At 37.6% G+C, this 26557-nt stretch overlaps 1 protein-coding gene across 4 annotated transcripts in view; it reads right to left on the reverse strand.

Moving 5' to 3' along the window:
- Nucleotides 1-26557, reverse strand: part of PTPRC (protein tyrosine phosphatase receptor type C) — a 123114-nt gene that overhangs the window by 33761 nt on the left and 62796 nt on the right. For 2 of the 4 annotated variants that reach the window (XM_079918163.1, XM_079918162.1), the window contains 10 exons: nucleotides 24943-25086; nucleotides 24113-24160; nucleotides 22881-22910; nucleotides 20994-21200; nucleotides 19679-19807; nucleotides 18411-18554; nucleotides 11195-11314; nucleotides 6490-6648; nucleotides 5112-5323; nucleotides 176-236 (listed from right to left, as the gene is read on the reverse strand). In XM_079918163.1, the coding sequence (XP_079774289.1) occupies nucleotides 176-236; nucleotides 5112-5323; nucleotides 6490-6648; nucleotides 11195-11314; nucleotides 18411-18554; nucleotides 19679-19807; nucleotides 20994-21200; nucleotides 22881-22910; nucleotides 24113-24160; nucleotides 24943-25086 (1254 nt within the window). The remainder of the gene's footprint in view (nucleotides 1-175; nucleotides 237-5111; nucleotides 5324-6489; nucleotides 6649-11194; nucleotides 11315-18410; nucleotides 18555-19678; nucleotides 19808-20993; nucleotides 21201-22880; nucleotides 22911-24112; nucleotides 24161-24942; nucleotides 25087-26557) is intronic. The other 2 variants (XM_079918165.1, XM_079918164.1) reach the window with 2 other exon arrangements.

Below are 26557 nucleotides of genomic sequence, written 5' to 3' on the forward strand. Positions count from 1 at the left end.
AATATGGTGTTCACCTGTACATCTGTTTGCACACACAACTTAAAATATAATGTTTTTTGGAAAATATATAATATAAACATTTAATAATTAAACATGAGTAGGAATGTAAAATAATAAAGCTAAGTGCTACTATATATTTAATATAAATATAATAAATAGCTAAGTGATGACTTACAAGATGTTGATTGTGAAACAATTATTGGATCACCAGCATATTTCCCATTGTGATAAAAAACCTGAATTTCAGTAATAAAAGAGAAAATAGTTTTCTAGTGTAAATTTATGAATCACAATATAACACATACATATTTGTCATACATTGTTGTTTATTTTCATAAAAAATATACTGGTTAACTTTAATTTAAAGTTGAAACGTCAAGATTATGTCAATACTTTATTATCAAAATGTTTTAAAGAACATATTTACCAGTGAAAAAGATATAAAGAAATCTTAGCCCATTTAGCAATAATAATAATACTAATAGTTATAATCAGCAAGAATAAGTGAAAATGAAGGAATAAAATCCAACACATCGAAATGTTCATCATTTAAAGTTGATTCCCTATTAATAGGCTAACATCTTCATATTTCTTTCAAAAGGAAATTCTGCTGTATACTCTTTAGAAGAGTTATACATAAAACGTACAAAAAAGTTTTTAAGGCTAAGTGGAAACAATATAATGTAAGAATCACAGTATTTATATTCAAGTGATATTTAGTTCAGAAGGGTTAAAATGATCAAGATTGATGATACAGGGTAAACTCTACAGTGTAGACATAAGTAGTTCAAAATATTGAACACAATAAAGCAAAACAATTTAGATATACAAGGAAACAGCATGGAGCAGGAAAGCATTAAGAATCTTCAGCAAAAAAACAGCTGAAGCAAAAATAGATCTAAAGAGTATTAATAGAAGAGATTAATAATAAATCTGAAAAATATATATCTAAGCTTTTACCCCATGGAGGGTATATAATATCCTCAGTACTCACAGAGTATTCATAAATATTTATCACACACTGAGCTGTAAAAATTACTGTAGATTCCAAAGGGCAGAAATTGTAAAGGACAATTATCCTTTTAAACTAATAATTAATTGCAATAAAAAATTCAGGAACCAGAAATGTAGAAAAGTCTCTTTAAAAAAAAAGGTAAATTAAAAATTCTTCCAAATTACAATTATATACTCTTTAGAAATTATCAATAATAAGAACAATCTACTTTAAAAATCCACTCATTAAATCTTATGTCAGTCATTGAGAAATTAGTAATAAGTAATATAGACATGGGATAGAGTCAAAATTTTACCAAAGAACAATCGTAGCTTTATTTATTTATTTATTTTTAATTAATAAAAAGGAAAAGGAGAAAGAAATAAATGGTCAAAAATCACTTTCAATGCCCAAACTACCAGAATATCAAAATAAACCTACAATAAAAGAAAGTAATACATTAATGATTATAAAAACAACTGTATTAATTTATTAACCAGAGATTACAATGATGAATAAATTTAAAATGATTGCTCCCTCATGAAGGTATAAATGTAGCAGTGGATTCTGAAATAAACTTAAAAACAAGTTATGGGAACTTCAGTGAAGAAAACAAGAGGCAGCCTTTTGAAGAGTGAGGAAGAGAAAGGATAACTGAATAATTGTCTCCTAATTTGAATTTTGAGATTGCATTTTAATACGATGTTTACCTATATTTTTCCAGAATAGCTTATCATCATTGACAAATGGGAGAAGAAAATTCTAGCAAGAGAGGAATGTTCAGTAAAGTGCCTAAAAGAGAGTAAAACCTGAGCGTTTGGAGAAAAGAAAAGGAAGCCAGTGTGCCTGGAGCTTCCTGGGTACTGAGGGAGGTGAAGTGAAATGTACGATAATAGGTAATAACAAAGTATTTCTTTTATTCCGACTCTTCTTTGGGAAAATATGTGGCACACCCACTCAAAAAGGGTAACTAGAAAAGAACAGTAATATCGAAAGATAACGTAAATGATTCTCAAAGAATCCCTCTGTGTTAAAGGGACTAAAACACATTTTTCGGTGAACAAATAATTCCTGTATTATTTAAAGTTATAAAACACAGAACAGGCAAATGTCTCCAACCTGTTTTATCAGGTTAGCATAACCTTCATACAAAAATGTGGAAAGAATGATGTGTGTCCCCACCTATGCCAGCGTCGCCTTTACCCACTTATTAAATGACCTCATTTATGAATGCCTATTCATAAAAGCTTAATAAAATATTAAGCTGTTGAGCTCAATAATACTTTAAAGGAATAATACACAATGACAGAGCAGGGTTTTTTTCTTGGAATGTGACACTGGTTCAACATTAGAAAACCTATCACTATAATTCAGCATATACACCAATCACACCATAGCATCACAACCATGGCAGACCCAACATAGTACCATAAAACACATTTGATAAAGCCAAACCTACGTTTCTGGTTAAAAACAAAACAAGAAAGCTTATGTATACCTAAACACTTCTTTAAGTGATAAGAATGTGAAGCAGATTGTCAACATGACATTAAGCAGTCAACTGTGGAAATTCCCATTAAACCAAAAATAAAAGTGAGAGATTTGACTGAATAAAAATAAAAGGGGAAATTGTGTATGAGTTAAAGTGCTATAAAGAAAATTAAAAGGCAAACTATACACTGAAAACAAATTTGCAAGTCATAGGACGAAGAGTTTAATACTATTAATAGCCAAGAAGCATTCCCAAAGAAAACTAGACAAAGGAGCAGGAAGGATGTTACTACAAGACAAATAACAAAACGATATTTCTCCTCAACAGTAAGTAAAGAAAATCTATAAAAAACAAAAAGAGATGCCAGTACAGTATTCCACCCACTAAATATCAAAGGAAAAGGGGATACGCAGTGTTGGTGAGATTCTCCAGAGCAGTTATCTCACACACTGCCATGGGAACGGCAATTTGGTAACTTCCACAGGGAAAAGAAAAAGTATCATAAAAAATCTCAAAATACATGTCAATTCCTTTTGACCCAATACATTCATTTCCGGGAATTTATTCAGACAGAAATGATAAAAGACATATTCAAAGATGTTGTTATTTCCCAGTAAGAGTGTTTGCTGACTGTTGTCAAAACAGGCATAGTTAGTAGAAGGTGATAAAGCCGTAAGATAGAATCTTATGCAAACATGAAAAACTAGTAGCGGAATATTTAACATGGAAAAACGTTCGCGATACAGTGACTTACGAAACATGCGGTTTATCAAACGGTGTGCTCATATTAAGGAATTTGTGAGATCATGGAAAATCTACATCTGTCTCTCCCTCTAGTTCCTGGCACAGAGCTCCCAAAACCCTTGTGTCTCCTAACTGATAAGAGCGCTAGGAACATTTTTGTCTTTGGTCTTTGACCCTGATTCCTGACACAGAGCTGCAGAAAACCTTGTAACTTCCAGGGCGACAGTCTTTTACTCTATTGAGCTGATTCTGGGTGGGTTCCTGGATGGCTCCCACATGAGGGCTGGTCACTGGAAAGACCAAGCCATGATTAGTCTCGGAAGTTTCAGCCCCTCCCCTCCCCCGGTCTCTTGAGAAGGGAGAAGGGCTGAAAATGGAGTTAATGATTTATCATGCCTATGTGATGAAGCCTCCATAAAATCCCAGAAGTACTGGGGTCAGAGAACTTCCAGGCTGGGGAACACACTCACACCTAGAGGGTGATACACTCCCAACTCCACGGGGACAGAGGCTCCTGCACTTGGGACCCTCCCAGACCCCACCCTACGTATCTCTTCATCTGGCTGTTCACCTGTATCCTTTCTCAAAACCTTTAATAAACTGGTAAATGATGTAAGTGTTTGCCTGAGTCCTGTGAGCTGCTTTAGTGAATTAATCAAACCAAAGGACATGGGTCATGGGAACCCCTGATTTGCAGACAAATCGAGCTACAAAGTGGTGGGGACTTCCTACTTGTCATTGTCTTCTGACATAGGGTGGGACCAATCTCGTGGGACTGAGCCCCTCACCTGTGGAATCTGATGCTACCTCTGGGTACATGGTGTCGAAATTGAATGGACACCGAGCTGGTGTCACAGATACTTGTTTGATGCGTTCACACACTTCACACACAAACGTTCACACATTTGGTGACCAGAAGTGTCAGAAGTGAAGTGTTTCAGGTGTCCGATTTTCTTTGGAAATGCTTCCCTGTGTTTCTTATAGTGAAGAACACACAGGAGATAGAATGAACTGAGGTTTTTCCCTACAGCAGGAGGAAAAGACTGAGTTTTCCCATTTTAGAAGTATACACACAGAATATGATCAGTAGACAGCGAGCTTATGGGTGAGCTTTTTAACTCTCTGTGTACACTGCTATTTCCTTACATTTATTTCTGCTATTTTTTAATCTCAATGTACCTGTAAAAAAGTTTGTAATTTAAAAAGTCACATTAGTGGGCTTCCCTGGTGGCGCAGTGAGAAAGAGTCCACCTTCCGGGGACACAGGTTTGAGCCCTGGTCCGGGAAGATCCCACATGCCACGGAGCAGCTAGGCCCGTGCGCCACAACAACTGAGCCCGTGTGCCACAACTACTGAAGCCCACGTGCCCAGAACCCGTGCTCCACAACAAGAGAAGCCACTGCAATGAGAAGCCCGTGCACCACAGCGAAGAGTAGCCGCTGCTTGCCGCAACTAGAGAAAGCCCGTGCACAGCAACGAAGACCCAATGCATCCAAAAATAAAATAAATAAAAAATAAAAATAAAGTATTAAAATTTTTTTAAAAGTCACAGTAGTAAAGATAAATAGCCTAGATGAATAAAAGTTGTGGCAAAGTAATAATCTACTGTGCATGAAATGTTGTGCTTCTTGACACGGGAGCAATAATTTAGCTATAAGTAAATCACGTTAAAGGTCAAAAATAATCCAACAAAATATGTGTTGTAAACTGTATTATGTACTAGAGATGAAAAGTTTGGAGTCAAACTTTTACACTTTTAAAGTGTGATTCCGTTAGACCTCAGAGCTTCGTGAGCACTGGTGTTAGTATTATTTAAATACTGCAGAATAATCACTATAATGTATATCAGTAATGTATGATTATGGAAATTGTAATCTTACCTGAAACGTATATTCTGTTGAATATTGAAGACCTTCTACCAAGAATGTACACTTTTGTTGTGATTTGTTTACAGTCGAGTGATTTCCAATACTAACTATCAAATGGTACGTCCCTGTCTCGGGGCCATTAAAGTCGTCAGGAGGTTTACAGTTCACATTCATACTATTATCTGTCTTCCTTGAAACACGTAAGTCCTTGACCTTGCTTGGACCTATCAAAATGAAGAAATATTTTATTTTTAATCATTTGGTAAACGCGTATTTAAATTACTGGACAATATATGTGTACAGTATAAACTGTTTTAAGTGCTTATTTGGGTGTTACAGATGGGGAAGTTAGGATAGAACATACATAAAAAGCTATAACAAAACATCTGAAAATAAATTACACATTCATTTGATGAATATTAGCATGTAAGTTGTACTTGAAACTATGAGATTTTTTGCAATTCCCCCAAAGAGAGTCTGTAGAAATAGAAAATAGAGAAGAAAGGAGTGGAGGGGAAGGGAGGGGAAACCCCGAAGGCCTACGAACAGTCCAGGTCCTCCTTTTGGAAATGCTTACATGACCCTGGTGATACCTGGCTGGATTCTTCAGCAGCAATGAATCATCTTTGTTTCTGTGATAGCACAGACTTTCAGGAAAATAACAAAAGCATAACGCTTGAGGACCTGGACTTTTGAAACCAAAACTTAAATGACATTAAGAGCATTTTACATCCGGCCCTGAAGAGGACAATTTTTCTGTGTGAGCCTGGTGCCAGGTAGGGTTTCTGGAGCCATAGCTGTTGCCTTACACAGGGGTATTTCTTCTGCCCTGACCTCATGGAGTTCACATTCACCCCAGAGACAGATCTAGCTTTGGACCTGGAATCTATGGAGCCATCCCACGGGGGGGCAAGAGCCAAATGAATGTAAAATGTGACATAAAATAAAATAGTATGTAGTTCATTGTAATGGAGAAGAAAATGCTGACAAAATATTGTTTCATGAGGTCATGCAAGCAGTGGATGCTTGTGAGTGAGGCGTTCTTGGGTGTCTGATGGCAGTCGATATTTCTAGAGAATAAAGAAAACAATGGATAACGCATTTTTATCTAAGTTGGTTAGATACTTAATTGCCTGAAATCTTATAAATTGTACCTGTTCATATGCCCTCAGGCTTCATTCTTACAATTCTATGATTATACCTGAAGGATACAGAGAAAACCCAGGATGAGAGTTTATAAATTGTTGTGTTTTAAATTATTATAAACCCTAGATGTTAACAAATGTGCCAGGTCAGTGTGTTTCTCGAATGAAGCATTAAGGTGGACATGTTGTTTTAACGGTTTAGACTTTGCTGTTCATAGAAAAAAGCGTTAAAGCTTATAACTTACATGTTGCTTTTGTTTCAGCTTCACATTTCTTATCAGTTCCATTACGTTTCACTCTTCCATTGACAGAGGCATGTAATGTTATATTATACTTTGTAAAAGGTTTCAAATATTCCAAATTAATTGTATTTGTGGTTTTATTCAGAGTGTGGCATCTTTTTTCTTAGGGGAAAAAATGGAAACTTTTAGTAAGTCATCAAAATTTAAGATTAGCACATATTTAATTTAGTGTCTACAGTAAATCATTCCAAGCCGACTCCAAACTAAGTGATTGAGAAATGAAAAATCCTTGGTGCTCAGAAATACATACAATTATCAGCAAATGCATTGAACAACTGTGATTACTATAAACTCAAATATTCAAAAATGATGGTTTCATATAATTAATTTGGTACATAACATATTTAATAAGTTCAAGCATATTGTTTACCTATGATCTCTTTTCTTTCTGAGAAAACACAGCTCATGGTGGATATTATGAAAGTCTTTTTTCCAATACTTTGGCAACCCCTTTTCTGATACTTAACCTCCAAACTTTGAACTTTGGTATGAGCCACTGTTATAGACTTCAGATACAAAATCCATTTGATCACCAGTAACTAAGTATCCTCTGCCCTATTCATCTGAGCACTACAGTAATTCATGGGAGCTGAAACAGTGAAGGACAGCTTCACACTGGCAGTAGAACCTGAGCTGATCACTGAAAGATGAGTGAGGCTGGGTAGGTGTAAGGGAGAAAATAAAATTTTACAAAGGAAAGAAGGAGCATTTTTAGTTTAGGCACGAGCCCGACTAGGATAGCAGACTCTGGCTGGGTGGGAACGTGGGAGGTGGGACCTTGCTTACACAGATGAGTTAGCACTTGTTAAGTTGAAAAATCACTAACCACTAACTATTTTTGAGTAGCCAAATGCCACCAAGAAAGACAGGTTAAAAGAAGGTTAGAGAGGAAGCATGTTACAGTGATAATAATAATAATACCAGTAGTTATAAAAACAATGAACAGAAGATGCTGTGTTCCAAGCATGTCTTGAAGTGGTCTATGTGAATTAATTCACCATCACCACAACCCTATAGGTTGGCACTGTTGATGTCATCTGATTTTACAGATTGAGAAAACTAAGCCACAGAGATATTAGCAATCTGTCCATGATCTCACAGGAAAGGAACAACAGAGTCAGGATGAAACCCGGACACTGAGGTCCCAGAGGCCATGCTTTACCCTTCACTGCCGTGCATATTGTCTGGGGTAGAAGAGGGGGACAAGGGTCTGCAATGGGGTCAAGCTTTTTCCTCCTCTTGGACACTTTAATTCTCTGGTCTAGGTGGACATGCCAATGGACTTGCAGAAACAGTGTAAGGGAAGATTTAGCATGTGCTAATTTCTTGTCTCAGTTACTTATCCATGACATGGAGATTACAGTAATATCTCTACCTCACCATGGGATGCTAAACAGTAAGTGAGATAAAGTGTCTGTTCTAGCCTGGTTAAATGTCTATTTTCTCAGAAATCCCTAAATCTGAGTTAGTTGATTTAATACCCGCCAGCTCAGCTACCCTGTCCCCAGTGAGAATTGTCTTTGAGGACAGGAAAGGTGTGAGTTCTAGAGAGGGGCAGGTGGCACCCCCTTATATGCTGTCTGGCTGTCGGGACAAGTATCAGCTTCTAACTCAGCTACAATCCAAATGTCAGGATGTCGTTCTCAAGGTCCATCTGGCTTCCATTCAGTGACCTAATTTTGTATGATTGTAGATGTAATCTCACAACCATTCTGCATCAAAATGAGTTCATTTATGTTGTTCTGTGATGTTTTCATCTTAGCCAGCTTGATAAAATCAAATTGTTGATTTAATTTTGAACAACACATTTTTTTCCAAAAGACATTGCTGTTTGGGGAATCAAAGTGTTCAGTGCTTAGAAAGATGGTTTGGAATGTTCATTTCCAGTTGCCAAGGGTTTCAAGCTTTGGTTGAAAGGTCAACATATTTTACACGAGCCTCTCTGCCTCCATGTGGGATACCTTTCCTCAGGACGCTGAGGTCAGAAGCACTAGTCAAATGGCACAGGTAAAGACTTTATTAGATTTAGTGATGAAATTTAGTTTTCCTTAGGGTGACAGGGATACATCTAGTTTCAAGTCATGCCTGTTGCACTGGAAATGGCTAGATAGATACTGGCTTCATCACTTGTCACCTCTTTGCTTTTTAGCAAATACCTCAGGAAATCCATTAACAACTTCCCAGTTTAAACTGCTCTAAAGTATCTTCTTGAACACCATGCAAAGTAGTATAAACTCGTTGATCTCCAAAGGGTTTTGCACTGCTACCTCCCAAAATAAGAGGTAATTTTTCTCTTATGTTGTTTAAGCAAAAAGGCAATAAACAAAATCATTTCCAATAACAGCGCTGCGATGTGGAAGGGTGCACGCTGGTTTCAATAACTTTTGAGAAATAGTCCTTTGAATGCAACAATGACTCAGGGTCTCTTCCCTATTACTGAGGAAACTTCATTGTCACTTGGCACTTTAAGTTAATACATAATACTACAGATGCACAAGGTGTCTGATGCTCAAACATGAACTTACAGTAGTGAAAAAAGCACAGTCCAAGCTGTTGAATTTGAGCATTGATTTTAAGTTCTGTGATCCTCAGGGAATCGTATGAACTCTGAACATATCCATGTATCTCTCCTCTCAGAGTCATTGTTGAAACATTTAACAAAATCTTAAAAAGCTATAAAAACACCCCACAAGCAGATAAAACTAAATAAATGTCAGTTACATTTTTCTACCTCTTTTAGTCTACAGCTTTCAGAGTCGCTGCGATGATTAAATAAGAAAATAACAAAAGGAATTTAATACCTAATTAAAAGTAATATAAATTGCCATAGGAGTTCACTGACTTTCTTCCCGTGGATTTTTAATAGTGGTTTTATTTGAAATAATGAGAGTAGTTAAAAGAATTGTTCTAACAATGCTATACTCCGATCATCTCTCTTTGACTTAGATAATACAGAAGAGGATCTCATGTCCCGTGCTCCTGATGAACCAGAAGACAAGACAGAGCACGCTCCTCTTCTCAGCAGTGGAGGATGATAGCAACAAGAGACAGAGAACTGGGGATGAGCTGTTTCCAAAGGGCCCTTTGAGCAGAGTCAGTGCATGAGCCACAGTGGAGACAGGGTTCAGTTAGTTACCCACCAACTTTTGGAGAGGACACACAGCCAGATGTTGCCTACCTGCCCCTTCCCTCCCCACCCATTCTGTTCAAGTGTTATATTTGGAGAGTCATAAATTTGGGTAGCACTGAATAAGAAGGAGCTGTACTCATTGCAAAAATCAAACAAAAACTCATCTGACTGCAATAACTAACACATTACGTCCTTCTAAGCCTAATTATTCAAATACAGGTTTTTAAAATAGTATAGAATACAAAGAAGCAATAAATATTGCTCCATAAATTTCCACCATATATTCTGGCATACAAAATACTCCATAGTAGAGAGAGAATATAGAAAGTAAGGAATACAGAAAGAGAGAGTGAGAAGAAATTTCAGAAAAAAGAGAAAACAAAACAATGTGCTCACATAGAAACCAAGCAAAGAAAGTTTGTAGGAGAGGTGTCCAGCGAGGCAGACTGTACTCCTGTAATATGTCAGATTACAGATTGTCTTCCTGTAATTTCCATTTTTCATCTTCCTGTAAGTTCCATTTTTCCTTTCTCATAGACATAACTTTTCGAATTACCATAACCTCAAATACATTGCCTGTATTTCTTCTCCATAGAATTTGAGTCCTCTTATGCTAATTTGAAAACTACATGTGTATTGAACTTTGCTGTAGTAGTTTGATTATTAAGATTCAAACAACAAGCAAAAACAATATGCTATCAAAATATAAAATAACACACTGGAGATAAGTGGCTTTCTACTTTTCAAAATTTGAAAATTTATGTCTGGTTCCTATGCACCAAACAAAGAGATGGAATTCTGTGAGATGTCCAACTCAATACTACTTTAAGCTGCAGGTAAAGGATTGACAAGTGGGCTATTCCGTGTGCTGAATCTGTTCTGAGGTGGTCCACAGTCCCCACTGTTTTCTACAAGTATTTTAGATACTTCACATCGTCCAGGAGATGTCTGGTCTCTTAAATAGTGTCTCATTTGGAGGGACTAGGCCAATGGTTGAACTAGTCATAGCACATTTTTTGGGCTGTCTTTATTTCTGCACAAGTTCTGCAGAAGTTAGTTAATGCTAACTAGAACTATGTTCCAAGATTCCACCTGCCATCAAACTCTGTAGCTAAGTGGGCATATGTTCATTTTTGTTCACCCAATTTTTTGTGTGTATTAGCTGGGGCACATTTTGGAAGTTGTTGTTTGTAGTCCAGAATGATGAGTTTTTGGAAGACAGATATGAGTATTATCTTCCAGAGATTTTCTTTCTCTAAGCTTTGGAGTGTAACAATTAGAACTAAGAAGATCAAGAACGAGAAATGAGTATTGGGGGATACTCTGAGATTTAGTCATTTCAGAGGCTAGGGAGCCTGTAGTGAGTGGAGGTAGTTCTAAAACCAAGGCGTACAGGATGCTCATCACGGTTGTAATGTAGAGAGCTCCGTGGCTCACTAGCTCCATCCATATGTGGAGTGCGCTTTCCAATTTTTGATTTATCTTTCCTGATATGGAATTAAATTCTATAAAAGTTACCTGAAGAATTCCGATAACAAAGAGTGAACGTATGAAAAAAAATTTTCGGTGGTTCCCAGGTAACCCATCCTTTATCTGCACTGAAGTTAGAACAATTTATATTCTGAGGGATTTCTGGAACTGTTGAAAGAATAAGAATATAAAATGTAAGAAACAAGACATGGAGAAAACGTTCTTCATATTATCAGCATGCATTATTAATAGCCATATTTTGATTAATTATGAATTGATGATGAAAGTAAAAGAAAGATATCTGGTCTTGTTAAATTTGATATGGTCATGTAACAGAGTGTCACTCCAGGGTGACATTGTGGAGCCTAAATGTTCCACTGACTTGACGAGATCTGAAAGTCCCTCTTCCTCTCATTTATATTATTGTCCAGCTATCTTGGGATGTCTAGATTTCCCTATGCTGGAAATCTGTCACTGGTAGGGCTGATAAAATTAACAGTCAGTACTGGAGTAACACTTGTCATCACTTCCAGTAACTAGTCATCAGAACTTGAGGTGAAGAATGTAATAAATGCTTAAATCAAAACTACAAGGTATAATTTATATGAAAACCTGCCCGTTTGGGGTATAGTTGGATGGGTTTTGACAAATATATGCATCGATATAACCACCATCACAATCAGATATAAAACATTTCTATCCAACCTTGGAAGTTCTTCTGTGCCCCCTCCCAGTCCACCCAGTTCCCTTGCCCACCCCCAAACACCCTCTGTACTGCCTTCTATTACTATAGATTAAATTAATCTTTTCTTTCATTTCATATAGATAAAATCAAACGGTGGGTACATTTTTACGTCCAGCATATTGCACTTAACAGAATGTTCTGGAGATTCATTCATATTCATTCATTCACACTGTATGTGTCAGTAGTTAGTCCTTTTTATTTGTGAGTAGTATTCCATTCTAAGGATAGACCACATTTCATCTATTCATTCAACTGTCGATGGACATCTGGGTTGTTTCCAGGCTTTTGGCTACTATGAGTGAATCTACTATGGATATTTGTGCAGAAGCCTTTCTGTGGAAAGGACATGTCCTTTCTTCTTTGGTAAATACCTGGAGTGAAAGTGCTGAGTTATTACTTTGCCTTCTCACCAATAGTATTGTCAGTCTTTTTCATTTTAGCCATTTTAGTTGGTGTGTGATGGCATCAACATCCGTTTGTTGTTTTAAGTTGCATTTCCCAGTTGACTAATGATATTGGGAAAATTTTTATGTGCTTATTGACCATTTGTGTATCTTTTCCTGTGAAGCATATGATCAAAATTCTTGTCCATTTTTAATTGGGTTACTTGATGTCTTATTTTGTATTTGGAAGAATTCTCTATATATTCTCCCAAAGCTCTCTGTTGAAAAAATTAATTGTGGATATTTTTTCACAATGTATGAATTGTGAAAAAATTTTATTTCCTTAGTGACTTTATTCAAAGAGCAAGAATGTTTAATTTTTATGAAGTTTGATTTCTAAATGTTTTTCTTTTATGATTCTTGCTTTTTGTGTCCATCTAAGGAACCATTGCTTAAGCTAAACTAGCAAAGATTTTTCTAATGTCTTTGTCTAGACATTTTACAGTTTTAGATTTAGTGTTTAGCTCTGCAATCCATTTTGAGTTAATCTTTGTGTTTGTTGAGAGATAAAGGCTGATGTATTTATTTTTTCTATAGGGATAACTAAAAAAAAATCTAATAATGAAATAAATATCCAAATAAATAAATAACCAAAAAAAAAATCCTTCCCTCCACTGAATTGCCTTTGCACTTTTATAAACAATAAAATATTTTTTTTCCTGGGATTTCTATTTTGTCACAGTGATTTATAAAGACTGTACTAATTTTAGTATTTGTATCCAAAAAGCATTAAATTTTTGCTAGTTACATGAAGACATAGTATTTCTGTAGGTTCATTTATTTTCTAATGGCTTTGAGTTGTTTGGGGGGCTACTGGAGACATGGATTTAGGAAGCTGCCTTACTCTCAGCTAGCTATCCCTTCCACATGAAATTCAGAATCACTTTAGTATGTTCTGTCAAAAGTCCTGTAATATTATAATTAATAAACAACTTCAGCAATGAGACAGATTTCAGGATCAATACAGAAAAGCCCATTGTATGTCCACACACTGACAATGAACAATCTGAAAATGGAATTAAGAAAACACCACCATTATAAGCAGGAATAAATTTAAACCTAGGAGTGAATTTAACAAAAGAACTATAAGACTTGCACACTGAGAACTACAAAACATTCTCCAAGAAAATTAAAGAATACCTAAATTAATGGAAAGACACTCCATATTCATGGACCAGAAAACTAACATTGTTAGGATGGCAACACTTCAAATAGATCTACAGATTTAAGTCAACCTCTGTCAGAATCCTGGCTGGCTTCTTCGTAGAAATTGACAAGTTGATCTCAAAATTCATATGGAATTTCAAGGGACCTCAAATATCCCAAACAATCTTGAAGAAGAACAAAGTTGAAGGACTCACACTTTCTGATTTCAAAACTTACACAAAGCAACACTAACCAACAGTGTGGTACTGGCATTAGATGTATAGATTAATGGAATGGAAAAGTCCAGAAATAAGCCCATCATTATTGTTAATTAATTTTGACAAGGATGTAAAGAACATTCAATGAGAAAAGAATAGTTTTTTCACTAAATTGTGCTAGGACATCAAAATAATGAAATTGGACCCTTACCTCAAATCATAAATGAATATTAACTCAAGTGGATTAATAGAGCTAAATTTTAGACTTAAAACTAAAATATTCTTAGAAGAAAACATAGGGATAACTCTGCATAACCTTGGATTTGGCAATGAAATTTTAGTTGTGACATCAAAAACATGAGTAACAAAGGTAAAATTTAATAAATTGGACCTCATCAAAATTAAAAACTTATAAGCTTCAAAAGCTATCAACAAATTAAAATGACAACCCAGAGAACTGGAGAAGATATTTGCAAGTCATATATGTGAATTGTGTCTAGAATATATAAAGAACTGTTACAACTCAGTGAAAAATCACCCAACTTTTAAGAATGGGCAAATAGTGATAAAAGATATACAAATGGCAAATAAACAGGTGAAGCTATGCTCAAGATCATTAGTCATTAATTCAAATCACAATGAGATACCACTTCACACCCACTGGAATGGCTAAAATAAAAAAGACAATAAGTGTTGGTGAAGACGTGAAGAAATAAGAACACATACGTTGTTGGTGGGAATGTAAAATGATGCAGCTACTTTGGAAAACTGATTGGCAGTTCTTCAAAATGCAAAACATAAAGTTGCCATATAACCCCCAAATTCCAATCCTAGGTATAAACACAAGAGAAACGAAGACATATATCTACACAAAACTTGTACACAAATGTTCATAGCAGCATTATCCATAATAGTCAAAAAGTGGAAACAGCTTCAATGTCACTCAACTGATAAAGGGACAAACAAAACAAGGTACATTCATAAAACGGAATATTATTAGACAATAAAAAAACGGAAGTATTGATACGTTACAACATGGATGCACCCTGAAAACAGTACACCAAGTGAAAGAAGCCAGACACAAAAGACAACATATTTTATGAAATGTCCAGATTAGGCAAATCCATCAAAGCAGAAAGTAAATTGATAATTGCCTAGATATGGGAGCCGGAGGGAAATGGGGAGTGACTGTTAAAATATACCAGCTTTTTGCTGTTGCTTGTTTTTTTGTAGGTTTTATTTTATTTTTTTTTTTTTTTGGTGTGAAGAAAATGTTTTAAAGTTGATTCAGATGATGATTTACAACTCTAAATATATTAAAAACCACTGACTTCTATACTTTACATGGGTGAATCATACAGTAGGTGAACAAACAAAAGTTTGTGGGTTTGTTTTTTTTAAGAATGTGGCTTCTTTGGCAATGGTCTTGAAAAATTTCCCCTGTTGCCTGAATAAAATGACATGTAAAATGGTTAAATTGCTATTTTCAAAGGCTGCAGGATTCCTGCATTACTGGAACAAACTCAATAATGGTGGGTTTTTTTAAGACCTTACTTTTTTACAGCATTTTTGAATTCACAGCAAAATTGAGGAGAAGGCACAGAGATATGCACAGCATCCCCTCTTACCAACATCCTCCACTCGAGTGGTACTTATGTTACAATTTATGAACCTACACTGACACGTCATTATCACCTGAGTCCATAGTTTACATTAGGGTTCACTCGATGTTGTACATTCGATGGATTTGGACTAATATATTACATGACATGTATCCATTATTATGGTATCATACAGAGTACTTTCACTGACCTAAAATCCTCTGTGTTCTGCCTATTCATCCTTCCCTCCCTCCCTTACAACTCCTGGCAACCACTGATCTCTTTATTGTCTCCACAGTTTTGCCTTTTCCAGAATATCATATAGTGAAACCATACGGTATGTAGCCTTTTCAGACTGGCTTTGTTCACTTAGTGATGTGCATTTAAGGTTCCTCTATGTCTTTATAGCTCATTTCTTTTTAGTGCTAAATAATATTCCATTGTCTGGATGGACCACAGTTTATTTACCATTCACCTCCTGAAGTACATCTTGGTTGCTTCCAAGTTTGGGCAATGATGAATAAAGCTGCTATAAACATCCATGTGCAGGTTTTTATGTGGTCATGAGTTTTCATCTCCTTTGAGTAAATACCAAGGAGTGTGATGGTTGGATTGCATTGTAAGATGATGTTTAGTTTTATAGAAACCCTCAAAATCTCTTCCAAAGTGACTGTACCATTTTGCATTCCTACCATCAATGAATGAGAATTCCTGTTGCCCCCCATCCTTGCCGACATTTGGTATTGTCAGTGTTCTAGATTCTGCCCATTCTAAAGGTGTGCAGTGATATCTCATTGTTATTTTAATTTCCCCAATTACATGTGACGTGGAGCATCTTCTCATAGGCTTATTTGCCATCCATAGAACTTCTTCTGTAATTACATATTTTATAATGTACTAAAGGATCCACTTTGCTAACAGTTCATTTACTATTTACTATCTATGTTCATAGGAGAGACTGGCCTATAGTTGCCTCAGCTCTGCCCAAGTTTGGTATCCACATAACAGTAACCCTAGTTTATCCCCCACCCTAACAATAATCAAAATTAGTAGATAGATTTCCATGATTTCTACACTGTGGAACACTTTGAATAGGATAGGAACTAACTGTAAACTTACCTTTCTGGTTTTTCTTTTTTAAAGGGCAGGTGAGGTAAGCAGACAACGAGTGTGAAGAGATTAGAGAGGTATTAGACTATTATTTTATATACAACTCCAATTTTCTAATTCTTCCTAGGCAAATGTCCATAATTCCTATGTTCTAGAAAATTATCCATTTTATCTAACTTTTCATATTGGATGCAAATTTCTTTATAATCTGTAAAATTTCTACTGTATTTTTAATTTCCTTTTTATAATGCATGGGGGAAGGTTGTTTTGCTAGAGGTCTAACTATTGTATTATTCTTTTCAAAACCAAGCCTTTAAATTGGTTAGTAAATTCCTGCAATTTTTGTTTGTTCCTTCTTTCAATAATCTGTACTCTAAACTTTGTTATTTTCTGCTTTCTCTGCTTTTGTTTTCTGGTTCTTTTCCAAGCACTCTCCAATGATTTTCATTCAATAGAGAGCAAAGTGATAAAAGTTCCCATAGGGCTTCCCTGGTGGCGCAGTGGTTGAGAGTCCACCTGCCGATGCAGGTGGCACGGGTTCGTGCCCCAGTCCGGGAAGATACCACATGTCACGGAGCGGCTGGGACCGTGAGCCATGGCCACTGAGCCTGCGCGTCCGGAGCCTGTTGCTCCGCAATGCGAGAGGCCACAGCAGTGAGAGGCCCGCGTACCACCAAAAAAAAAAAAAAAAGTTTCCGTAAAATGTCACTTGATCTTACTTAAGGCTACAAATTCCTCCCCGCAAATATGTCTTTACTTTACTCAAGTCTGAATATCTTTGTTCCCAAAGGTAAATTTAAGCCATCTATATTTAGTGACTTTTGATACTTTGACATGTTTCTGCTATTTTACCTATTGTTTCCTACTTAGTAGTCTCTCTCTCCCTCCCTTCCTGCCACGTTTTTCTTCTTCCTTCCCTTCCCCCTCCCCCCTTTCTTCTTCTTCTCCTTCTCCCTCTCTCCCTCTCTCTCTCTCTCACAATCTCTCTCCCTCTTCTTCCTCCTTCTTTTCCCTTCTTTCTCCTTTTCCTCCTTTAACATGAAGAATTTTTTTTTATTCCATAACTTCCTTCTACTGCTGATAGGAAAAGCCATCTATTTATCTGTCTTTCACGTTTTTAGTGGTTACTCAGAAGTTGTCTTATGCACAATTAACATAGTTTCCTAGCAGATTCTAAATTTAACTGGAATGTCTTTACTTCTACTACAGCGGTCCCCAGCCTTTTGGAACCAGAGACAAGTTTCGTGGGAGACAATTTTTCCACGGACTGGGGTTGGGGGGTTGGTTCAGGCGGTGATGGGAGCGATGGGGAGAGGCAGATGCAGCTTCACTTGCTCACCGGATGCTCACCTCCTGCTGTGCAGCCTGGTTCCTAACAGGCCGAGGACCAGTACCCGGGGGTTGGGGACCCCTGTTCCACTAAATACAACTGAAATGTTAGCACTTTTCACTTCCTTCTCCCCTCCATCTTCCAAATGCTATTACTTTCCAGAATTTTACTTTCCAGTTGTTATTAGTTATGATAGTCTGGTTATTATTTATATTGCTGACATTTTAGTAATAACAATTGTTATTTTGCCATCAACACTTAGCTTTACCATTGCGTTTTATTAGCTTCTTAAAGTGAGCTTCTGTGCTCATTTTACTCCTATCAGGGGCAGGATTTGATAGAGGGGGCAAAAGATGCAGGACACACCAAGAAGAGAATGCTGCTACAGGAAGAAAGGGGAAATAAAATGGAAAACACATGAACAAGCATTTCACTTACCTCACAGTTTTGTTTCCACCCCGACCTCACAACAGCCTACAGTTTGCAAAAAACTTGATGAAGGTTTGGATTCGCTGTCATTTATTTCTAAATTCTTACTTTAAAACGGACACAAAGCCATTTTCTGAAACCCTTTCTCCAAATCCATAACATCTTTTTCTGTGATTCTCAACGAATCATAAGAATATAAAAAGGAAAGAAATTTAACATATAAATGTAAGTGATATACTCACCTCCAAAATCTGTTTTAATAGTTGTATTTTGGCTAGTAAGAATGTTGTTATTATAAGATACTTCTGAACTACAAGTATAATTACTTTCGGGCTGAAGGTTGAACTTTTCAAATCTGCCACTTTCATTATATGGAGAAAGGCCATCTAAAAGAAATAAGTATTGCATATGAGTATATGAATACAATATATCACACTTAAATTTCATTTTGGTTTTATATCTATAATTAATATCTATTAGATTGAAAACCTATGCGAATGGTCAAAACAATAAGTAAAAGGACCTGCTATCAGCTATAATGCTGCATGATTTTGCTACACTCAATTTTAAAGAAAACATTAAGACGTAGAACTGAATTTGAGAGTGTCTCTAATTTAGCTGATAAAATGAGGCCTTAGTTCATTGTTCTCTGTTCAGAAATTGAGATTGCACTTGACATAGCCTTTACCTCAAAGATATCTTGTTTAATCATCAGTCTGTCATATGTTTGTCCTTGCTTTCCTCACCCTGCTCGTGTCCGAGCTGAGCACCTTCCCTGTAACATGATGATTATAAGCAGTATCATACTCCATCCTTCGTGTGAGAGTCTGTGTGTCTTTGTTTGTCTGTCTTGCCAAATATGGCCTAGCAGATAGCTTTATGCCAAGGGGGGAGATTTCATCCCAATAAATGCAAATGAAAATAAATTAAAAGTTATTAAATCATTAAAAAGAAATGCTATCTCAATTATTCCCCCTTCCCTGAACTCAAATTCATATTCCTAGAAGCACTTACTATTCTTTCTCTACTTTCATTTTATCTAAGTCTTCTTGTAGTTGTTTATAAATGTTGTTGATGGAGGGCTGACAAAGAAAACTCTTGGAATCACGTGAAATTGTGGTTGTTTTCCCTTTCATTCTAAGAGTATGTGTACCATAATTTTTCATAACTCTCTTCTCTGATAATATTTTCAACAATACCTCGTGTATAGCAGTTGCCATGAAAATTCTTATGAATTAACTGATATTGCTATTTCAAACATTATTTTTCAGGTGGAGTGTTTGTCTATTTTGTGAATTTGAGTTGTATAGAGAATACAATGATTTGATTCCAAACATATCATGGACTATGCGTGTGTGTGTGAGAGAGAGAGAGAGAGAAAGAGAGAGAGTGAAAAAGAGAGAATGGAGGAAGGAAGGAAGGAAGAAGAAAGGAAGGAAGGATTAGAGAATATCTAGAAAAACATCCCACTATAGGAAAAAAACTCCTCTGATCAATGTTAAATTCTTACCACATTTAAATTTATATGTTATATTCTTTTTATCACAAGTAACATTTTTACTGATTTCCCAACGTAAACAAAGAGAAGTATTTGCCTTTTCAGGTTCTACACACTCATTCAGCTGAAAATGTTTACGATCTGTTAAGAAAAAGATACAAAAATAGATGATTAATATTTCATAATGTGTGCCTTATGCTCAATTACAGTCATTGAAATTATATTCATGATACAGAATCTGGCAAGAATTTAGATTATTTTTGAAAAAAGTCTAATAACTCTCAGGGTGTTGAATTTCTTGATTCTTTAGCTTATTCTTTTTTTAACATCATACATATTGGTAGCATTTCACTTAGAATTTATGCTACTTTAAAAAAATGGAACCCAAGGAAACATCTAGATAAAATTGCATTTTTTGCACATTTTAAAAGATACTCCATTTTGTTTTCTTATTTGTATCTTCAATTTTTCATTTACTCTTTGATTTTTTTCATTGCATGATCATTACACAGAGCATGGGGGCTTCACTCTGGGCAATGTATTGTTTTAAATTGTCATTTTCTGTTTTTAATTGATCATTTATTCCAGTAACATTTAGAGAAAAATGAATAAGTTAAATGGCATTTTTCAAAAACATCAGATATTTAACCTATTTAAATGTTAATAAGTCAATCAATGATCTTGAATTATTAAAAGATGTGAGAGATTCAACAAACTTACATAGTCCCTGAATCCCTTTTAGAAAATGCATTTTGTGAAGGTAGCTTCTCTGAAGTCAGCTTGGTACCTTAGTCTCCTCTTTCCCAGCAGTAGCTTAGGTACTAAAACCATCTTGATCACCTTAACATGACTATAACGCTCCCCCTTTTTTTTTTTTTTGTTTTGGTGAAAGTACTTTTGTTCTTTCCACAAACATCAAACCTTTGACTTTGTGTTATTCCCCCAAGATATTCTAGACACACTTGTATTTAAAAGGATTTATACACACACACACACACACACACACACACACACACACACATATATAATGACTTGAATTCAGTAGCGGAGAAAAAAGAAGGCTTGTGAATAACCACTCAGTGGGATAAATTAGATCCAATCGACATGAAGCACTCTGTAAAAGAGGTATAAGGAGGCAGGTAAGGCTTCTCTGAGGTTACCATTTTCACTGGGTCTGGAGAGCAGAAGCCCACACACTGGCCTCCTGCCGCCATCTTTCCCTCAGCCCTGTTCCCCTGCCTACTAACTCCTGTGACCAGTAGGACACATCACACACAAAACTGCAGTGTTGCTGTAAATGCACGAACAGAAATCAACGGATATTTACCTGGTGGTACCCTTAATAAATATTTAAATGGAGGGTAACATGAAGGATGTGTTATATTGATATTCTTCTTTTCACATGCCTTTAGGCCATGGAGAGGCTCTTCAGACTTAAGAGGGTTACGGTTCTCGTCACTAAGTGTTGCATTATATGTTTCACTCTCATCGTTATAAACGTAGTGCACAGAGAGAACTGCTGCATATTTGTCTTCTGAAAGAAAATAAAATAGTGAAGCTTATCTTTTATTTTTCAGAATGAATAAACCTCTATTAAATACAAACTCCTTAATGTATATTTTTACAAATATCCAATCTCCAACAAAATAACCCCAGGAACATAAAAAAGAGAAGGGACAGATCAGTGCCTCCATGTTATTCTTTCGTGATTCCCTTTTCATCACTGTCGCATCAAAGACCTCAGCTTGTGAGTTTGTATTTGGATGATAATTGGATTAATGTCTGTCTTCCTAACTGGACTGTAAATTCCATGAGAGAAAAATCCCATCAATTTTGACCATCGCCATAAATCCAGATCCCTGTGTAAAACCTGTCATCAGAAAGGGCTCAAAAATGGTTGAATTACACAGAAATGAACAACGCATCTGACAAATTTCTTCTTCTTGCTCTATCATTTCCCTTGCTTTCTAAAGTGTAGTATTTGATTATCTCTTTCTCTGGATACAGGGAACATTAATTACTTAGGGAGCAGAGGCCTCGTTATTCCTCTACTTGTGTAAAATTATTGATAACAACTCCTCCTAAGCACTTTCTCTGAGTGTCATCTCACACTCTTCCCTTTATTTAAACAGACTCCATTGACTTGTAAAAATATCTTTTCAACACACATTCACTTATTCACTCATTTTTAGTACCAAAAAATTATGAAGGCTTTATTTTGCTTAAGACACTGCCCCAAGCACTAGGAATACAAATGATCCGCTTTTGGAACTATAGAATCTAACGTGCAGACAGGCACAGGCATGAACTACAGAAAACACCAAAATAAGATGATGCACAAAATAATACAGGGGTAAAGAGGCAGAGAAGTCTGTTCAGATTGCAGGACCAGGAGGGGTCCTCCAGAGAGGTGAGTCAGTTTGCATTTAAAATATGAGCAGGACATAGAAAAATTGATGGGGGAGGGAGGTGGCGGATGAGGATGCATTCCAAGTGTAGAGGAAGAAGAACAGGGGTGAACACAGGGGCAGGAAGAAACATGTTTTAAGAAACTGAGCACTTCCACGTTACTTAAGTGAAAAGTGTAAGGAGGCAACAGTGCAAGAAGAACCTGGTCATCCGGATCATATTCATTAATCAAACATACAAAGGCTGATGTCTGCACTAAATATACGGAGAGCCACTGAAGGTCGGGATTCCAGTGGTGAGATTTAGAAACACGTGGAGGGATGAGCCCTGGCCACGAAGAAGGACTCTGCTTCCACTTAGAACAGAGGAAGAAAATGGGAAAAGGATGGATACAAACTGTTCTCAAGCATCTGCTTTGAGCCTAACCCTGGCGAGACAGAGAGACTTTTTCTTCTTGGTGAGCCCTGAAGGTATTATTCACATTTCATATTTATCATTACACAGAATCCTCTCCCAACTGCTAAACAACCTTGCTATCATCCCACTTTACAAATACGCAAACTGAAGTTAAGTGGCACCACCAAGGTTGTTTTGCTAGTAATTATCAATCGTAATCCTCAAAACTAGGTCTGACTGTGACATCAAAGCTTCTTGCCCTGAAGGACCCTGGCTCTTAATAGTTGGCGCTAATGGTTGGTGAGAAATTAGAGCCAGTGAGTTTAGCCTGCTGGGGGGTCTTGAAAGCTTGTAATAAAGAAGGAAATCATTAAAGTGATATATGTTGCCTCTAGGTAGACAAACTTACCACATGATGGCTTCTGTGTAGTATTAGGATCTGTAATAGAAAAAAAAGAAAATGCAAATTATTAAAATTGCATTTTAGAGTATCTCTGCTCTAGTCATTCTGAGGAAGGGTGGTTTACAATGTTTCGTCTTCATAAATTATAGAATCTACCGAGTTAGGTTTAACAGATAATGCAGAGTTTGCAGTGCCTGTTCTCATGTTTGGATCTCAAAACTTCAAAGGTTGTAAACCAACAAGCTAGTTCTATAAAACGTTTTCATAAATTCACCCAATAAACACAACTGTGATAATACAATATGAAGACTTTGGGGCACACATCTGATTATGTAATGGTGATGTGGTTGACTATTTACGCAGCCAGAAATATTTTAAAAGTCTTCCTCCCCTTGATTAATCTCAAAATAGGTTTATATAATTATAATCCCTAGAAAGTTCAGTTTACTCCTTTGTTTATTAAAAAAAAAATCAGAAAATAGGCAAGGGCTGCTTCATTGTCTGGTTTAACTTTTGTAAGCTCTTTGCCCATATACTAAATCCACGGTAACACGTCGTTCCGTCCACCAACTGAGAACTATCTTGTGTGAGCATATGTATTTAACTGAAGAATTGGATGGAAATGGGGTTTGTGGAAGCTAATAGATCTCTGCTAATCTGGTCTTTGAGATGGAGAACTTGCAGGGAGAATAGTGTCCTGGCGGGCTCTGAATGGCTGACCCATTGCAGACTCTACCACCTCCTGGACGTTCGTTCCCTGCATGGAGCCCCCCACCTCCATCTCCACATCCCACGTGTGTGTCTGGGGCTCTGCGATCACTCCTCTGCCACTGACCTCTTGGAACAGAGAGCTCCACTGAGAGAATTGTTCTTTTTCATACCAACACCGAAACCCACTCTTAGAAATCCTAGTATAGCTGGTCATTTCTACGAGTTTTCATAGAATACACAACTCTTGGGGGATGCTACGACAATGATGTAAGAGGTTATCACAGTAACACCGGCCCTGATCTCATCGGCTGTTGCACTGCGGAAACTGATCTGTGTTTTGGACCAACTGCCCTTCCACAGCCCTCAGGATTAGAACACTCAATTGAACTTCTCGAAGAAAGAGCCCAGGGTGGAGTCAACGGAAGACCCTTCAATGAGCATGTCCAAAGCACATGGTGGTGGTGTGACTGCATGACTGGGGGTCAGGTTGTCACCTGTTGTTGTGAGATCAGTTGTAGAGATAATACCTTTTGCAGAGGTCAGAGAGGATGGTGTAGTGGACGCACTGAACGTATCTGCAAGGAAATGAACAGAGGGTCACGGTTAATGAGTTTGTCATATCGAGGGTCGAGGGGAAAACTCTTTAGCAAAGATGATTTCTTAACTGAATCTTTGCTAGAGGCTTCCTCCTCATTTGAATTGACACTTGCTTGTTTTTAAAATAAGAAAGTGAGTCAAAGATTTGTCTACACGTGGCCGTTTAAGATGACTAAGAGTGCAAACAATTGGAACTAGACATTGTATACGTTGAGAAGAAACTATTCATTCCTTAGTATAATTCTGACGTGTGCAGTCTCCCTCAAACTACCTCTCATCCTGTTACAGCTATCCTTATTTTAATTACTAACAAGGATACCCGTTACCCTTTTGTACTATTCAGTTCATACCAGACTTTTTACATATTCCGTCTTCCTATCAATCCTATGAAATGAGTATTATTATACCCATTTTTACAGAAAGAAAAATTGACACACAGAAACTCTAAGTAACTTGTCCTAAAGTCAACTAGAAAGGTGAAGAGGCTGTATTTGATCTCAGGGCTATAGGACATTAAAGTTTGTTATCTTTCTTCTTCACCATGAACTTTTATAATATAAATAATAAAATTAAATATGCCCATAGAAAGCTTACTGGTAAGGTTTTTTTTTTTTCTCCTAATTTAGTATCACTGTGTGAAAATTTGTAAAACAGCAAACCCACAGTCATATCTGGTGTGAAATAAAAGAGCCGCATGACAGTTTTCAAGTTTCCATTTCATCATCCAGAACCTAAAACACCTAGAGCATCACGGTCAAACCTGAGGCATTGTCTTGGGTGGTCGAGTTGGAGATGTGTGCAGGTGAGGCAGCGGGACTGCTGTGTGCAGGGCTGAGAGTGGTTACTGGTGGGAAAGTTGTGTCTGCAGGCAAGCTGCTCGGTGCAGTCCTCTCTCCTGGAGCCCCTGTAATCACAAAGGCCATCAGCCTTCCTGCCCTGCAAGGGCAGAGGCCACACAGCCCACAGAGGCATGTTTATTAATAGAGGCTAAGGCCAGGGCTTCCCTAGTGGTGCAGGGGTTAAGAACCTGCCTGCCAAGGCAGGGGGCACGGGTTTGAACCCTGGTCCAGGAAGATCCCACATGCCACGGAGCAACGAAGCCCATGCACCACAACTACTGAGCCTGTGCTCTAGAGCCCGTGAGCCACAACTACTGAGGCCACATGCCACAACAACTGAGCCCACGTGCCACAACTACTGAGCCCACGTGCCACAACTACTGAAGCCCACGCACCTAGAGCCTGAGCTCCGCAACAGGAGAAGCCACTGCAATGAGAAGCCCACGCACCGCAACGAAGTGTAGCCCCCCGTTCGCTAGCAATTAGAGAAAGCCCGCGCTCAGCAACGAAGACCCAAGGTAGCCAAAAATAAATCTAAAAAAAAATCACTTTAGAAGCTAAGGCCGGGCAGTAAACACTCAAGCACTCCTGCTACCTCATAACCTACGCGTCTACAAAATGGGATGAAAAATAACACGGCTTATGGGAGAGATGAGTTTAAAGGCAGACACCTCAGAACCTACGCAACTTTGGCATCACAGCACACATTTTAAAAGTATCTGGGACCTCGGGAGAAAGCCTGGACTGCCCAGGGAGGCCAAGCCTCCTGGCGGGGGGCTGCCTTAAGCAATACTGAAAATGCACAGAGTGGGTGCCGCTGGCTGGCGCAGGGACCACAGAGATGGACGTGAGCTCTGAGGGCAAAAGGCTGCTGCGGTGAGGTTACCACAAGAGGAACTGTCGCCCGCCCCTGCCAAGTGCCGTGGGTGAGGTGCACCTCTCTGGAGGGATCCCTGGGTGCAGGTGCTTCCTTCCGATTTTCTGAAAATAGAGCTGAAGGGGATCCCGCCTGTGCAGTTGCTGAACTGGGGGATTGTTTTCCTTCCAGCTGAAGGTCACCATACTACCTTCACTATGAAAGCTCCCCTTGCCAGGAAAAAGCAAACTGGTTCAGAGCCCAGGGACTTCCCATTATATTGACAGCATCCCCTTCGTTTCCAATTACAGATGAGCTAGTGGGTATAGAATCAAGGGTTGTCGCCGATAAAAGCCCACACTGTATTCGGTTAGGACTTTTCATGGTCAAGGTTCAAAGCACCCACCGCATGTCACATCTTTCCTCCCACGCACAGACACCACACCCAGAATCACAGCACAAGGGAGCAACGTGTATTCACTGGGTGCCAACTAGACGCCTAGCACTATGCTAGTGGTCCTGGCAGAAGCAAAAGAAATAGGGCTAGCTCCTAGTTGAGCTTTGTGTGGTTATTTCACTGTCACGATCCCTGGGGTCACCGGTTCAAGGGTATGAGGTGGGTCCTGCATCTGCAGTCAGATGCTCAGTGTTTCAGCCGAGTGACACACGCATGCGCATCC

Source organism: Stenella coeruleoalba (assembly GCF_951394435.1).
Source record: "Stenella coeruleoalba genome assembly, chromosome: 1".
NCBI lineage: Eukaryota > Metazoa > Chordata > Mammalia > Artiodactyla > Delphinidae > Stenella > Stenella coeruleoalba.